Here is a 12541-nt window from a genome sequence, read left to right on the forward strand (position 1 = left end):
TACAATTTATTTGTGAGTAGCAAAAATAAGTTAATCTTTTCTTTCAGTATCTGGTGTGGCCACCTCACAGAGTAACAACCGATGATAAATCTTTTCCAGTAACTGTTCGAACCGTCCTCCTCATCAGCTTGGATGAGTTTTAGATTATTCCTCCATACACAACAGCTTCAAATCTCTCTTCTTCTTAAGAACTGTTAATCAATTTCAGGTGCCTTTACAATATTTCTGTTGGATTAAGATTACGACTTTAAATTTGACTTGACCATTTAGTTACCGTGTTGCTGCATGACCCGCCTCCCCTTGAGAAAAAGTTAATAGACAAAAGTAATTTTCCTGAAGAATTTGCCGGCACAAGTCAGACTTCCATTGATAATGGCAGGCCATCCTGGCCCAGATACAGACAATCCAAAGATCCAAACCATGACACCGCTACCAGCATGATTCACAATTCCTGCCCCATTTGCAATCATCTTCTCAATTTAGCTTAAAGCATTCACAGGGTAATTTTGATCATTTTCAACTAAAGAAAAAGCACAGCTCATGCACATGGGAATGTTTTTGAGATTTTTAGTTTAAAGGTTTTACCCATTTATGACTTGAACCTTCTACCACCAAAGGCAAAGTCCGAGGAGCAACATGATTAATCCTGAAAGGACACGAAGGCGCGGGCAACAAAATTCATAATGAATCGTGCAATAGGTGTTGAAAGATTTAGCTTAAAAGCGCAACTGTCAACCTCATGGCGCTATTACAAAAACAGATTGGGGATTAACCTTCTGAACATCATGGATTTCTGTACCAAATTTCATTGCAAGCCATTTCAATAGATATCTTCACATTTTGGTTGAGTTACAATGCTAACACAGCGTAAAAGACTTTCTTGATCTCTCTAGTGTTAATATATAAGAGGGGTCAGTTACAGAAAGCATGCAAACATGGCTGAAAGTATGCATTTTACAAAATGGCCAAATAAAAGAAACAACAAGGAAATCAAGTCCTTGGGAATGATACAAATGCTACTATAAGAGTTATAGCGACATGAGAAATGCTCACTGTGTGCACATCCGCAACCAAGACTGATAGGGCCATTTGGGCATACCGTGTAGCATGATCTTATGCTCTGACATGCTCTAATGCTCTGTAGCTTATGCTCTGAAAACGAAGTCGTAAATGTTGACCTTTTTTTTAATGATTTTTCGCTAAGATTAATATTTACTGGAGAGATTAGATGCCTATCTGGTGACTAAAACAAAAACAAAATAAAAACTCTTTTACCAGCATTTAGTTGCATCACTTCACTGTAAATGTAATGCAAGTTGGAAGAACTTTTACTTGCATTTGTGTTGCTTTAAAAGCGTAACTCCATTTACTTATTTCAACCGATGACACACAGGCTGTTCTGTCTCTGGGAATTCTTTTTCGACATAAGTGCAACAATTTGGTATACTGTAGAATTTGTGTTGTTGGGTTTTTTTTTTTGCTACATTTTGTTTGTTTTGAATACAACCTGTGGTTACCACCCAGTCAAGATTTAATTAGCGGCCCTCTTTTTCCGTTTTTTTGTGTTATTGCATCAAATTATGGACAATTTTTTTTTTTTTCTCAACTTCGACATTACGACGGCACGGTAAAGCTGACCTTTGACCTTGTGGATATAAAACGTGACATTCACATCTACTTCGTGACCACGGCAACTACAGAAATTCTCGAGTTGTGGTTTGGCACAAACCAAAAAACTTAACACCTTCGTCCTCAGCCATAGTGTATGTAGTGTATGTCCTCAGCCATTACCAGAGCAGAGTCTAACAAAACCGAGCAGTGCAGGAAACCAGGAGGGTGGGCCACCACAGGTCAATGACAATAAACTGGAACTTGAGCTTGATAACCTGTATCTGCTCTAACAGAAGTATTTCCCTTGGTCAATATTTCATGATTTTGAGAACGCATGGTTACAAAAATAAATCAAACTATCGCTGGACTTTTCCATGTTCTTTCTTTAATTATATTATCTGTCTTCGTGACACCACTCTGTTGCACTTACATGCACCCTGGCAGTCACCTCATGCCGGGGTGTAGCAATTTTATGATGTGTTTCTCGTGTTGAATCTTCACATTGAAATAAACAGAAATAACAAAGCGGCTCTACAAGAAAAAAAAATGGACTCTTGCCTGGTTTGGCAGAGAGGTATAGAGATGTGGGAATGACTTGGCATGGCTGCACACTTTAGATTAACACCTCAGCACAGCTCTGCAGGCTAGCACACAAGCATGCACACAGGTGTGCAGGCAGAAAACCATGCACTCAGCTGACACACTGACAAAAAAGCAGTTACTCATTTATACTCTTTGTATTAGATATGGCAAGTCAAGTCAAAACTCAGTTCTTTACTGAGCCTTTGTGCCCCTGCTTTTGACCACTGTATGGGGTCGATTTCTGGCTCAGCTTCGGACTTCTAAAGGGAAGGAAGACCGAAGGCATGGATGACTTGAATAATGTTCTATCTGCTCATACAAGCAGAGTTATACAGAGTTTGAGTGTTTGCAGCAATGTGTGAAGGGACACAAATGAAAGGGGGAATCCCTTTCTGAGGACTGAGTAGCACAAAAGGTGAGATGAACAAAATAGAAAACGTCAGGTGAAATGAACATGAGCCAGTCTGAACTCACTAGGCTGAAAAAGGGAAGAAGAGCTCAACTTCATGCCAAGAAATGTACACATTTGCATGTGTACACATGTGTATTCAAACCTGTGATAAAGAGTGTGGGTGTCCATCTGTCAAACCATCTTTCCTCATCTCACCTGGCACCATCTGCTTCTGGATGTTTGGAGTCTTGATTTGCCTTGAGACAGAGAAAATAGATGACACCATTTAAAGACAGGCTCAATAAAGAAATGTGAACTAATAATCAAAACCATTTGGAAGGAATTTGTATTTCAAACAATATGAGAATGATGCAAACTCATTTGGGATTTTTTGGAATTATTTCATCAAGCAAACATGTGATCATCTTTGATTTAATGTTTTCATCAAAGTGATACATCCAAATTAACGACATCATTCAAATCAATAATTTTTGGGAAAAAAAGTCTATCAAACCATGTGTGGTTCCAAATTCAGAAAAAAAGGCTTTTGGCGACCAAGGAAAACATTACATAAATAAAATTGTCCATTTAAAAGATGGGCAAAAACCAGAGGCCAGATACATAAACAATGTTTGCACATAAAAACTAGACGTATGCCTTTCCTCCACAAACATCGGTCATTATAAATTAATATTTTGCCATGAGAATGTGCATACATCAGCCCATTTGTGCATATGTTCTTGGACTAATTTAGGACTGACAGATTAGAGTAGAAATGGAAAAAAATGGGTGTTAAAATGAAATAGGAAATCAAAAATAGACTACTGAATAGAATGAAATAGATTAGATCGAGTAAAAGAGAAAATTTCATGGAGCGTGCTCTTCTGTTGATAGTTAACACCTGCTCTTGTGCAGTTACGGGTAAAGATGGCTGCTCTGGCATAGCTGGAGGACCTTGTTGCTTTGAAGTCCAAAGGAAAATGAATGTTTACAGATAGCTGTAATTTTTCTGGCACCAGATGGCAGTTGGCTCATATGGTGCTCTAGGCTTCCAGAGGCTGTTTTTCTTGAGCTGTGTGAGGCATTCGGTCCGCTGTAGTCCTCATACTGGAATTATGTGAACTAATGCACATTTGATCCTTGTTTGAAATAAAACTATTTCTTTTTTTTTCTTTTTTACAGCTGTTGTGCCTCCTGCTTTAAATTTACAGAGCTGATAACTTTTAATATTTTTCTATAGTCAGTAGTTTTTGTTCTCTTTGTGATTCAAGAGCTGATCACATGTGATTTTCTTCCCTCTACTTCACTGATGATGGTCTCTGTTTCACATTCAATAACATTCTGCTCAGTAACACCTATTTAGTTGGGGCGCAAACAATATTCCGATATTCATATGGCTAAACATAGGATTGTCTACACATATTTTATGTCTAAAGATAGTACTAGAGAATAGGCTTGTGCTGGAGTCTATAACAGCACAAAAACTGAATTTCAAAAGAAAAACACACATACGCACGACTTTATAGATCTGTTAAAAAAAGACTGCACAGGCACTTTTTCTGTCTTGGTGCCTGCACGCAGTTCTTTGTACCTGACCCCAGGTGTCTTTTGGAACGATATGTTCTGGAAACTCAAAACAAAGATACAGAGGTTTAGTTAAAGTAGGGGCCCCTCAGGACTGGGCAACTTTAAGTCTATGATTCAATTTAGATTTCTGTTTCTTATCAAACAGCGCTTAAGGAGCTAACTGTCAAAAGGTTGAAGCCAAAATTGAATCAGAAATAAATCATTTAACAGGACAATGAGTAAATCCAAAGCACACAAGTAAATCCAAAAATGGGTTAGCTCAAAAGGAGGCATTGGAGGGTTATGGAATAATCAAGTCAAGAGTCATATCTAAATCCAACTGAAATACCAAAAATAAGTTGTTTCCACTAAAAGGAGGCAATGACAATTTCTAATACAACGGGCGTACTTACTTCTTGAACACAGTAATAAAGTGTTAAGAGGCTTCATTTTTCAGGTTTAGTTCAAGCACATCACATTTGAGTCTAAGGTCTATATCTAAGATGATATTGTTTGCTTGCCCAAATATGACAAAAAGCTAACAATTTAATTGGGATGAACATAGTATATGTACATTAATGACATGAGATATATTTACTTACAATTTTAACCAAGTTTTTTTATTATTATTATTTGGCATAACAACTAAATGTAGTACGATTAAAATAAATATAAACTTTTTTTTTTTTGCTTCATTGTTGTTTTTTTTTTTTTTGACTGCTGGGATAGGCTCCAGCCCACCCGCGACCCGATCGACAGATTCAGCGGTATAGAAAATGGATGGATGGATGGATGTTGTTTTTTGCTATATTTCCATTCGGCAGGAAACAGTGGAGCCACAGTGTGTGCATTAAATCAGTTAAGAACAATGGCCGAGTGTGTGCCTCGTCTGAGTAACATGGCAGATAGGGACAAGACAAAACTTGACTGATGGAGGTGAGACATAGCAGCGTAAATCTTTCAACAACAAAACACACAAACATAAGAGGACAGGAGATGCAAGCTTGTGCAGGCACACAAACACACGCATTCTCCAAAAAATAGGTCTAACCGTAGGTCTACATTCGGGAACACAGGGTTGTGGCATAACACACACACACAAACACGAGGGGAATGTGTTTTTAAAAAATAAATTGATGCTATAAATCCTGACACAAAAATTTGGATACACACAGCGATAAAAAGTAAACTATCGGCATCATGTACCGCAGAAGTGCTGATTATAGAGCTGAACTGTGTTCTAACACAGCAGGATGGCTGTGTGTACTCACATCCACACTGAGACCTGATGCTTTTAATTCAATCAGCTTATGGCACACGCACACAACTACATGTGAATATGGATCAACAACACTCATGCCAATACCCAAACTCACAAACCGGTAGACTCTTGCACCCACAAAACCCGTGGGCCATGACACGCACCTGGGCAAAAAACTACAAGCTGCCTCCACTTGAGGGCAAATAGTTGCTGTCGCAACCCTTACAACTGCGCGTAATGAGTAATGTTGGTGCACAACTAAAGCAAAATGTAGCAAACGAGATGAGAAATCTGAATAATACACTCTCATCTTGCCACAAACACAAGAAACGACAGAGCCCAAAGGGGGTGAAGTCAACATTTCTAACAATATTTATATCCCCTACAGAAAACCACACATGCAGTTTACTAGTCTGCCACTTCAGTCTCTGGTTTGAAACTTTATATCCCTTTTTTTAAAAACCCACTCTGATGTTCATTTTACGAGTTTTTTTTAATCACTTTTATGAGTGGAGCTAGAAAAGCACTGCAAACATAAGGACTTTCTTGCAATTCTGTGTCAATTTTAAGTTGTATATGCACACATGGAGTGTGTGCATTTGCCCACATGCACAGCAAGAACCAGAAGAAGAATCTGTTTAGACTCTGATCTTTGATGTCTCTGTATGTTTTTGTAAGCGCAGAGGCATGTCCATGGAGAACAAACTTGACATGAGGGCATATCAGCTATCACAAACATAACCGCTACTGGCACAGGTGTATAAACCAACAGGCACACTGGTCCCGTTTGATAGCTGATACACCCCCATCAAGCCATCAGTGCAAGATGAAGTTAAGTGTTTAGACCAATGTTAAGGAAAATGAGGGCCCTTCGAGTGCGAATGAGCAGCTAACTGATTAGGCTGCATGCAGGAGGAAAATGTGAGAGAGATTTGGGATTTGATGATCACTAAAATTTGTAGTTTCTCCAGAGGAAATCGCATTTTACTGCTGGGACTCTCTGTAGAAAGATGAAGTGAGAGCAAAAGAGAACAGCAAGAAGCCAGTTTCCTTAACTGAGTGTAATAACTAAATTTTCACATTTCCCCTTTCCTTTTTTCCAACTGGAGCTCTCCACACTTTCACATTCCAAAATAAGCAGCTCCGCTTTATTTTTGGCAGTCAAAGGAGTGCTCTGTTTCCTCCTCCTTTTTACACATATTTCTAGATCTTTCTTTATCTCCTATTTTTTTTTTTTGGTTTTTATTTTTCCATTTTTTTGGTTTTTCTTTCCTCTTCCTTCACATTGCTGTCTTCCTTATAAAAATCTTGTCACCTCCCCTCGAGGTTTACAACTGATGTGTCTTTGAGCAAGGCACGTAGAGAGGGTGAATGGCTTCGATAGAACAGCTCAGTTGCCAGCGGCAGGGAGATTTAGTCATAGATTTGGATTCTACCAAATCTGAATGTGGGGAAACTGTGAATATAAAGTAGAGCCCAGCAAGGAAAGTAACATACATTCCCAATCGATTTTTCCAAGGTAAATAAAGGTTAAAAGGAGTAATAACTTTTAAAAAACAAAAAAATATCCAGATCTGTATCTCCCCCCCTTCATAACTCTGTATCTTCCTTGTCTCCTTTAATAAACAGCAGAGTGGAACTAAATCCTCTGATTTCAGGCAGACATTTCAGGGCAGTTATTACTACATGGGTTGAGAACCATATTGAACAGCAGGCCGATACGATCTGAGGTAAATGTAAATACATTTTCTCTCAAGTGCAAAACGAGGAAGGATACAGAGAGAAGAGGAGAAGGGGAAAAGAAAGAGGGTCGAAATGGGTGTAAGAGTGGGGTCAACAGTGAGAGTTTGATCTGAAGAGCGACATGTTTAAATGTGAAAGCGTGATGTGGTTATATGTTGAGTATTGTCGGTGCGTTTGCTGTTTAAGTTATGAAACGTCTCCTCTCTGTAGCAGCTGCGACTTGTTTAGATTTATTCATAAAAAAAAAAACAGGGTGTTTACAGGGTTATCACTAAAGTTAAAATGGCCAGTCGAATCGAGTCGACACCTGCAGCAGAAAAACACACTGTTCGGAGACGCTTTCATGTGGAAATATTATAAACAGAACGTTTGGGGGATATATGTGTTATGGTTTTGAGACTGCACCTGGAGTTTGATTGCGGTCACAGCAAAATGACCAAATGAAGATAGTTGTTAGTGAGCGTAGAGTATTTGTAAGCCACACACCATTAATTCCTTTCTACAGAAAAAAAAAAAAAACAATTTCAAAGTCCCCTTCCAACATATATACCTTTAAGTCTCACATTCTACATCGAAAACAAATGTATTTATACTGTACGTACGCATATCCACACACACGTACAGCTCCCTTTCCCTGAAATCCTCCCTTACATACCAGACTGCTTACCTTGTGAGGAGATGTGGTAGGGTGAGACAAGGGGGATGATTTATTTATCAAAGTTTAGCCCCCATACCACAATGTGCAGGCCGTATATCCCTCTATATAACTCTATATAAGTATAAAACTGTAAAAGCAATAAGAAGAAGACTATGCAAAATAATCCGACTGGTTGATAATATATACCCAAGAGGGAAAGAATGAAGAAAAAAGAAACAAGGCTTTATATTCACATTCAAGAAATAATAAAGCATTTTTCTCACTTTGTGTTAGCACAACCTTTGTCACTATTTATGTCTCAAATGTCTGCAAATGCTCAAGTGCAAAAATGTCTTCACAAGCTGCTCATGTTTAAGATTTATTAAAATCTGCTCTGCCAAAATCCAGTGGAGCTGTGCTTATGTGACATCCCTACACGTCATGCTGAAAAATGTTTTCATTTTTTTGTTCTATTTAAGTTCATTTTATGTAAACAAACAGCTCCATGAGATCAGTCAATGTGGCTCGGGAAGGTCTATTTAACAAATCCAGCTATTAGCATTCGTGTTGACACCTGACACAAAGATACAAGAAAGCCCATTGAGGGTAACTTATTACTGAGGCAAATTAGCTTACCATCTACTGGAAACCAAAGCCACTAAACAAAACACCAACCTTTAATAACCTAGCGCTATCAATGAGGACTTACACTAAATCACTGGGATATCAAGGCTATATAATGGCTGTGAGTGAGTCTCCCATTTGCTAGATCGGACTTATAACGATGACCCACTCACTACATCCATCTTTGACTCTCTCTGTTACATTGCCAACTGAATGAGAAAGTGTCTATTTGCTCATCTGTTCTCCTCTCCCACTATTTAGATAGCGGTTATTAGGTCAGCTGACTGAGTTCCAACAGAAACACTCTGATTAAAAAGACATTTATCTTCTGCTCAGACACACCACACACTGCAGGCTCTCACAACAGACCAGACAGTCCAGTAAGTACACTGACACTCGTCCATTCATGATGCTGCATACATGCACACAGCGACTAGGATGCAAAAAGTCTTCTATTCATGTTTAATGTATTTATAAGATCTAAACCAATGCTCTACAGGAACCAAACATACTAGTGTCTTTAAATGTAACTTAAAAAGATTGTATCTGATTCATGTGAACAGTGACAGTGTATGACTACGGTAGATTTTCCTCTGATAACTTGTGGCTGACCCGCCTGTGAACTTTGACCTGTTTGTGCTGTGCAGAGAGGAAGGGTCGAGCTGATAGGAGAGACTGTTTGACACTAATGAGACAGCAGCCCCGATAAGATGGATGAGCTGAGGGGAAAAGAAATCCTTCCAATGATCACAAACGTTCTTGGCCCAGAGATAGTTGCACACACAGATGCACAGAAACCAAAAGTGCAGCCTGAGACAGCTTGATGTGAACAGTACATGCACAGTATGCATACCTTGAATGGGTAAAATGCAAACACACACACACACACAAAAACAGAGAGTAAACAGGAGACACTAACTATGCAGGGGCTACTGTATTCCTTTTTTGCTTGATGCCTGGAAGTTCCCACAGTTTGAGTCAGCACACAATATCAGTGCCAGAGCAGAGAGTCTGTAAAATGGTTAATGAATGAGGCAGGAAACTGTGCGGGATCCAGTGCACACAGCAAATCCAGACTCTTAACTATTCACAACCTTAGTAACTTATAAGATGTTGGGTGTTGCTCCTCTTAAAAAGAGGCAAAACTACAATGTTTTCAAGTTCACGTACTGTACATTACCTGTAAAAGAAAAAAAGAAGAACAGGGGAAAGAAATCCGGTCTCTAAGCTTCTTTTTTCACACATGCACATACACTTCTGAAGTAAATGATGTGTACACAAACACTAACACACAGCACTTCTGCCTTGGCATTAAACAACCACTCATTTGGATACATATACACACCATGCCAATCCATAAATCAAATGATAATTGAGTAGCTCTCTGCCAGTAATAAACAGAGTAGTATAAACAGCCAGTGTCTGGGCTGGATACACCACCTCCCACTGGCACGCCGCTGGCTGTCTGCTGCCTGGCAAGCTCAAAAACACACACACTCATAAACACAAAAGCACAAAAGACTAAATGCATTTACAGTAATATAAAGAGAGAAACTAAACATCTCATCTGTTGTGATTATAGACACAGAGGTAAAAACATACTGTGATGTGATGTGATGGAATAGAATAGGCACAGCTGAAAGCGGTGAAATTTGAAAAAAAGGTTTGGCGGAAGTCAACACAAAGAGAAGCTATATGTCTCCAGTGTTTTAAATCAAGAAACATATGAAGCCTCCGGTTGCGTTATGGGTGTCACAGGAATGAAGTCTGAGATTGTTTGCTGTAAATGGATTGTACATTTACCATACCAATGGGATAGTCAAAAATCGAGCTTCCTGAGAATCAAATTTGAGCTAAATCCCTCTATTCCCAGCTTTATACCTGAGAACACTTCAAATAAACCCAAACGGAATGGCAGGATTTCAAGAGCAATGAATATGGACACTGTTGGGACCATGAAGATATGGTTAACAGGCAACGTAATATTTACTTACCCAGGTCTGCAGACATAAAATGATAAGACATTAAACCAGTTGATTAAAATAACACATGTAAATAGGTCAGAGAATGCATTTCTAGACAGTGATTACGTAAGGCAAAAGCATGATTCAGTGGAAGTGGTTTCAAGTGGCAGGAGGACACAATCTAGACAGTTTATATCTCACGGATTACTTCTTTATAAATAGAGTACTTAGGAATGAATTGAGATCTCACAAAGATCCGGTCACTTGGAAGCTGCTCTCTGAGGACACCCAGATGGTGTATTGTGATGGATGTGAATGTCACAGGATTTTTGACCCTCACCTTTCAAGGTCAGCAATTTTCTTTTCCTTGACTGATTTATCGATTTCAGAATCCTTCAGAGCTCCCATTAGTCTCTCAACCTCAGCTTGGGACTTCCTAGACTCCTCTCGGTAGCGGCCCACTTCCTGCTCTAGGAGCCTAAGTCGATCAGTGATGTCTGGAACCATGCTGACTGTTTCTTCTGGGTTTTTGGCCTTTAAGTATATACATAAAAGTGAGAGGTTAGGGTAAGAATGGATACAAAGACAGCCACAGGTCACATCAATTTTTTACTTGGGTATTATCAAAGCAGATACAGTATTCTGTAGAATGCCCCCATTTTAGACATTGGTGTGTTAAGGAATTATTGTTCATCTGCAGTCATTCACCTTACGTAATACCCTTTTAGGGATGAAAATGCATGTTTCAGGGTCATTGTCAAAATTGTCTGGCTTGGGCCAGAGCAAATGTAGGATGACAAATGTGAGCTTGTTCTTCAACAGCTGTTTACGCTTTCCCTCTGTTGTTGAAAGAAGACATGTGATGTACAAGAATATTGGACAAGGAGGTAAAGGGTATGAAAGTGTTTTCAAGTGTGTTGCCTGCAGCTGTTGACTTAAAGAGAGCTATGGTGAGCAAATAAGCAAAAAGCTTCGATAAAACACAGCATTTATAACTGAATTTAACTCTAAGTGCTGACTTCATTGTTGGCTCTGTCATGGCAATCGTGTCACTAAGCTTATGGAGATAATACTTTAGATATGTTTTTATGCTGTTGGCTGTCTTAATTAGGTTACTTTCTCATAACAAGTACCATGCTCTTCTATATAAATCAACTCTTTTTTCCAGTTAGGCTCATCACTGGTTTCAACAATATATGTAGCCTTTAAAATACACCCACAGGAAAAGAGGTAAGTAGGCTCAGTAGGCTTAATACACTGATGAAACAGATCACTACATGTATACATGTGGCACCATATAATTTTAGTGCATACCACCTACAGGTTTGTTATTCAGTTGTGGCATAAAGGAGGATCAAAACATTGTAACATTTATGATTTATGTTCATTATTTCGGGGATTTAATTATCTTTATTCTTTTGCTTGTTTATGGAATTGTCAATGTACAAATTTGATAATGGAGCAAACTGATGCTTTGGTGCACTGCATTGCATCAGACCATCCAATGGCGTAATTACATTTTATTGTGCTTACCTCATTTATTTCAGATAATCTGAGCAACGCCAAACTAAGTTGCTTCATGTATTTCACAGTAATCATAATGTCAGAGTTGTACTTCACCTCCATTCTTACCCTAAGTGTTGTGTCAGTTTATCAAATTTAAAATGCTAGAACTTACTGCTGACGAAGCATGTAAAAAAAACAAAGAACGTACCGTGGGGATGATAGCTGGAAGCCCATCTATTTTTGCTTGCACCTAGATGTTAATACAAAAATATACGACTGATTAGAAATAAAAAGTAATCAACTTAATCTTAAAACTTTCACATGTACCAAGAATAAAACGTTAAAAAAATGCACTGGTTCAGATCATTTTGCATGCATAGCGCACAGAAGAAAAAGTATGCCCTGCATATGTAGTTAGAGTGATTTTATAAACAGCTCTGGTAGAACACATCTGAACCCTCATCTGCTTTCTCCCCAAGTTCCTCCAAGGCCTTCTTTTCTGCGGTTTACTTCTATCGTTTGCCTCCCCAGGGCATCCTTTATGTAGAGTTCGGAGTCTAATCATTATCATTCTAAAATTACTGACTCCTCCTGCTTTGGCTGATTTTATGAGACCACCAAACATCTTGTTTTTTATTTATTCTTCTTTTTTTTGT

At 38.7% G+C, this 12541-nt stretch overlaps 1 protein-coding gene across 5 annotated transcripts in view; it reads right to left on the reverse strand.

Moving 5' to 3' along the window:
* LOC142390960 (ERC protein 2-like) overlaps window positions 1-12541 on the reverse strand; it is a 158170-nt gene that overhangs the window by 84668 nt on the left and 60961 nt on the right. For all 5 annotated transcript variants that reach the window (XR_012770501.1, XM_075476862.1, XM_075476863.1 and 2 more), the window contains 3 exons: window positions 12094-12135; window positions 10720-10913; window positions 2748-2841 (listed from right to left, as the gene is read on the reverse strand). Coding sequence is in view for 4 of the 5 variants with exons in the window: in XM_075476862.1 (XP_075332977.1) it covers window positions 2748-2841; window positions 10720-10913; window positions 12094-12135 (330 nt within the window). In the remaining variant the exon portion in view is untranslated. The remainder of the gene's footprint in view (window positions 1-2747; window positions 2842-10719; window positions 10914-12093; window positions 12136-12541) is intronic.

The sequence above is a fragment of the Odontesthes bonariensis genome, chromosome 10 (genome assembly GCF_027942865.1).
Source record: "Odontesthes bonariensis isolate fOdoBon6 chromosome 10, fOdoBon6.hap1, whole genome shotgun sequence".
Classification (NCBI taxonomy): Eukaryota; Metazoa; Chordata; class Actinopteri; order Atheriniformes; family Atherinopsidae; genus Odontesthes; species Odontesthes bonariensis.